This window comes from Coenobita brevimanus, chromosome 12, assembly GCF_032717465.1.
Source record: "Coenobita brevimanus isolate Jiangsu-jjx chromosome 12, ASM3271746v2, whole genome shotgun sequence".
Classification (NCBI taxonomy): domain Eukaryota; kingdom Metazoa; phylum Arthropoda; class Malacostraca; order Decapoda; family Coenobitidae; genus Coenobita; species Coenobita brevimanus.
This window is the reverse complement of record NC_136965.1, coordinates 5,482,501-5,487,500: the sequence shown is the minus strand read 5'-3', so window position 1 is coordinate 5,487,500 and position 5,000 is coordinate 5,482,501. Positions and strand designations below refer to the sequence as shown.

At 45.6% G+C, this 5,000-nt stretch overlaps 1 protein-coding gene across 1 annotated transcript in view; it reads left to right on the top strand.

Annotated features, from left to right (window-relative positions):
• LOC145413449 (uncharacterized) overlaps nt 1-5,000 on the top strand; it is an 88,981-nt gene that overhangs the window by 73,423 nt on the left and 10,558 nt on the right. The window contains exons 3-4 of the mRNA XM_080283144.1: nt 3,455-3,547; nt 4,370-4,553. Of these exons, the coding sequence (XP_080139270.1) occupies nt 3,455-3,547; nt 4,370-4,553 (277 nt within the window). The remainder of the gene's footprint in view (nt 1-3,454; nt 3,548-4,369; nt 4,554-5,000) is intronic.

The window sequence follows — 5,000 nt, the reverse complement described above, 5'->3', positions numbered from 1 at the left end:
TCCTTTATTTTTTTATCTCTCCTTTCCTATCCCCTCTTCTCTCCTTTTTTCTTTCCTCTTTCCTCTCCTCTCCTCTCTAACTCTTTTCTTTCCTCTTCTTTCCTCTACTCTCTCCTTCCCTCTCCACTTTTTCCCTCCTTCCCTCCCTCTCTTCCTCGCACCACACCACAAAAACACCCATGTATTTTCAGTCCACTCATTTCTATGTAAAAACAAGTCGACCCCAAAACACTACATACTTAAACACAATTTTGTAGGTGAGAGGGACGCCTTCACGTGGTGGCATTCATATAACCAGGCGACTCCACTGCCGGGTTATACAAACGTCCCTCAACTCCCTTCCTAGCTCAGCAGTCCTTTCCCTTACAGTGCCCGTTAAATCCGTAATCCCCATAAATCCTTGTTTATTCGGAATCCCCTTTATTAATCCGTAATCCCCGTAAATCCTCCTGTTAATTCGGAATCCACTTTATTAATCCGTAATCCCCTACAGTCCCCGTTACTCCCAAATCCCCTACAGTCCCCGTTAATCTCTAATCCCCTACAGTCTCCGTTAATCCTTAATCCCCCTGCATCCCCAATCCCTTCGTTAATCCGTAATCCCCTCAGCTGTCAGTGGCCTATCCCTCTGACATTCCACTGACATTACCCCTAAGAGGGTCCCGGTACTCAGGCTGCCCCCCCTCCACCTCCTTCCCATTAATCACCCTAAGCCCCTTCCCCCTGACGCTATACTACACCTATCTATCTATCTATTGCCAGACGCCTTAATCCCGTATGGGGTGACCACAAACAAATCGCCTCCATGTCGCCCTGTCCCCGCCACATCACTGTCCCGCTCCCAACTCACACCTCCACCTCTCATATACCTCTCCACTCCATTCCTCCATCTCATCCTTGGCCTCCCCCTCACTCTCCCCCCCCCTCCACCTCACTCACATACACTCTCCTCGTCAGTCTCTCACTCTCCATCCTCTCCACATGGCCAAACCACCTCAGTGTGTTTCTCTGCTATACCTTTTTCTCTTTAACTGGGCCTAAAATTGCCATCCCTCCATCTTGAATGTACGGTTGTGACAATAGCATAACTCTGGAATATGATGCTGGTCACGAAGAAGTGCCATGGAAAGGATGTAGAGACGCATACTCTTTTAACACTAACTTGGCCTGCAATAGATTAACACTAGAATACGATGATAGTCACGAAGAAGTGCAATGGAAAGGATGTAGAGACGCATACTCTTTTAACACTAACTTGGCCTACAATAGATTAACACTAGAATACGATGATAGTCACGAAGAAGTGCAATGGGAAAGGATGTAGAGCTGTATACTTTTTAAAAACTAAATGGGTCTACAATACATTAACACTAGAATATGATGCTAGTCACGAAGAAACGCTACGGAAAGGATATGGAGGCCCAGTATTCTCTCGTTCTGCTGTAACAAGAGAATAACACGACGAGGCTAGTCACGAAGAAGTGCTATGGAAAGGACGTAGAGCCGGAGCGCTGTTCTTTTACTGCCACTGAGCTACGTGAAATAAGCTGTGTGTGTGTGTGTGTGTGTGTGTGTGTGTGTGTGTGTGTGTGTGTGTGTGTGTGTGTAGAAAAACAGAGTAATGGTTATTATTTTTCCCACTCAGAATATAAAACAAAATCTCTCTCCTTCGCTGAATAAAATCGTCTGGAGGCAGTAGGAAGAAAATTAAGAGAATCATCGTAAGGAAGTGGTCGAGAGGTGTAATATCGTCTTGTTGAATTATGCCGTAAGTGCAATATCAACTCTTGCAATATTCAGCTGCTGGTATGAGGGCTGGTGGTTTATGGTGTTGAGAGAGAGAGAGAGAGAGAGAGAGAGAGAGAGAGAGACAGACAGAGACAGAGACAGAGAGCAGCAGTCATTCTCTAACAACCCAGAGAGAGAGAGAGAGAGAGAGAGAGAGAGCACCAGTCACTCTCTCACAACCACCACTACAACATTTATAGTTACAAAGACAACAACAATGAGAGAGAGAGAGAGAGAGAGAGAGAGAGAGAGAGAGAGAGAGAGAGAGAGAGAGAGAGAGAGAATAACTACAAACTCCACAAAAAAATTATTACTTTCAACTGCTATAACAATACCACAACTACCACAACCGCAACCACCACAACCACCACCATCACAACTACTACCACAACCATCACAACTGCTTCCACCACATCCACAACCATCACAACTACTACCATCACAACCACAACTACCACAACCACCACAGAAGCTAACAGAATTACAGTAGACAGGCTGGAGGTACAATTTTTACTGTACTTCATGTAATATTAACTCTCTCTCTCTCTCTCTCTCTCTCTCTCTCTCTCTCATTTAATTATTTCGCTCACTCGTATAACACTTTCTCATGTAATATTCATCTCTCTCTCTCTCTCTCTCTCTAACAACAAGAGAAGTAAAGAAAGAAGAAATCGAGAAAATATCCCATAAACGAGATAAGAAGAATCGTAAGAGAGTCGACGGAAGTAAGTGTAAGAGGAATTGGAAGGAAAGCATTGAATATTAACGAAAGAGGAAGAATTACGAAACAAACGAGCATATATAGCATACTCACACACCTGGCAGCGCAAATATATCCAATTATGCTCAGTAAAACGAGAAAAAACACGATAATATACCCCGAAACACGAAATCAAAATCACAGGTAAACAAAAAAAAGCACGTTAATTCCGGCTCACATAACGTAGCCGCGGCCGTAGCGTTGGGGCGAAATTCTCTGCTACATAAACCGGAGTTAAAATGGAGCCCCCTGATGCCCGGCAAGCCAAATTTAATTATATTTCGGTATTTATGGGTCGAATCCGATTAAAAGAACGTGTTTTGTAGCGCAGTGGTTGATTGGATTTTGTTTATGATGGTTTTTCACGTAAAATATGATGGTGATGTAACGGAGGCAAGGGGAATGTGTGGTGTTTATCAACGTTACTCATACTACGCATCTTAAGCTTACAATATACGCAGCGTTTTAGTGGTTATATTTATTTATCTTACTGTTTAGCCTTTGATATAGCACGAATAACATTAAAGTGCAATTTTATCTGTCTATCTGAGTGTACGTCTGTCTCTTAAGCACTGCTGAATCGAGGCAGTCACTTTTATTATTATTGTTATTACCATCATCAGTATTAATTATTATTATTATTATTATTATTATTATTATTTATTATTATTATTATTATCATTACTATTGCTACTACTATTGCTACTACTACAATAACTAAAACTACTACTACTATTACTACTACTATTATTATTATTACTATTATTAATATACTACAACTACTACTACTCTTACTACACTATTACTACAACTACTACTATAACTATCAATATTGTTACTGTAGATGTATTTATAACCTAAGTAAATAACGCAATCACTAATATATTGTTTTTGTTCTTGTTTCAGTGTGTTATTTGCGTCAATGCCAAAGCCACGATGCAGACCTTCCCCTGTGGTCACCGCGTCGTGTGTAGGAAGTGCTTCGTTAAGACTATACAGGTGTGTGTGTGTGTGTGTGTGTGTGTGTGTGTGTGTGTGTGTGTGTGTGTGTGTGTGAGGGGGGGGAAGAGGGAAAGGCAGAATTAAATATTGCATGAGAAACTACTATATGACTGAGATTAAAGGCATGAAATGTGTGTGTGTGTGTGTGTGTGTGTGTGTGTGTGTGTGTGTGTGTGTGTGTGAGAGAGAGAGAGAGAGAGAGAGAGAGAGAGAGAGAGAGAGAGAGAGAGAGAAATTCTGCATAGTCTGTCCTCCTCAATTTCTTACGACTGCCATTCTTCCTCCCTCACCCTCCTCCACTTCCTCCTCCTTTTTCTTCTTCTTCCCTGCTTGTTTTTCGTACTTTCTTGCGTCCTTTCTGTCCATCTTCTGCTTCTCTATCCACGTAACTCTTTCCTGTACTACCTACTTCCTTTCCTCTCCTGCCTGCCTGCCTGCTTACTTTTCTTCCTATCCCTGCCTGCCTTCCTGCCTACCTTCTTTCCCTCCTACTTTCTTGCCTTCCTGTCTGCCTCCCTACCTTACTCCCTCTTTCTCCCTTCCTTTCCCCTGTCCTACCTACCTCCCTCTTGTTAATCTCCCTGCCTACCTATCCCCCTTCCTTGACCCTATTTACCTTCCTACTGAGCTCCTGCCTCCCACCCTGCCTGCCCATCTCCCCTCCATTCCCCTGTCCTGCCTACCTCCCTACCTACCCATTTCCCTTTTTCTCTGCCTGCCCATCTCCCTTCTTCTCTGCCTTCCTATCGCCCTTCCATTCCCTTACATCCCCTGCTAATGAGTCTCTCCAGTTTTCTACCCATCTCTTTCTCCTCTCAGGTAGCGGTCAGTCAACGCCTCCTGCCGCTGCGGTGTGTGGTGTGCCGCGCGAAGATCCTGCGGCTGCGGCAGGCGAGGGACGGCGCCTTCCCTACCTCAGTGTCGCAGTACTCCATGTCCTCCAGGTGTATGCCTAACTCCTCATCCATCCACTCCTTTGCTTCGGGTTCTTCTGGCATCTCAGGTGAGGCAGGGGTGAGGCAGGTGAGGCAGGAGGGAGGTAGGAAGACAGGGAGAGAGGGAGGAAGGGAGGAAGGCAAGGAGGGAGGCAGGAAGACAGGGAGGGAGGTAGGAAGGTAGGGAGGGAGGTAGGAAGGCAAGGAGGGAGGTAGGTGAGGAAAGGAGGGAGGTAGAAAGGCATGGAGGGAGGCAGGAAGGCAGGGAGGGAGGTAGGAAGGCAGGGAGGGAGGTAGGAAGGCAGGGAGGGAGGGAGGAAGGCAGGGAGGGAGGGAGGAAGGCAGGGAGGGAGGGAGGAAGGCAAGGAGGGAAGCAGGAAGACAGGGAGGGAGACAGGAAGACAGGGAGGGAGACAGGAAGACAGGGAGGGAGGGCGGTAGGAAGGCAAGGAGGGAGGTAGGTGAGGCAAGGAGATAGGTAGAAAGGCAAGGAGGGAGGTGGGAAGGCATGGAGG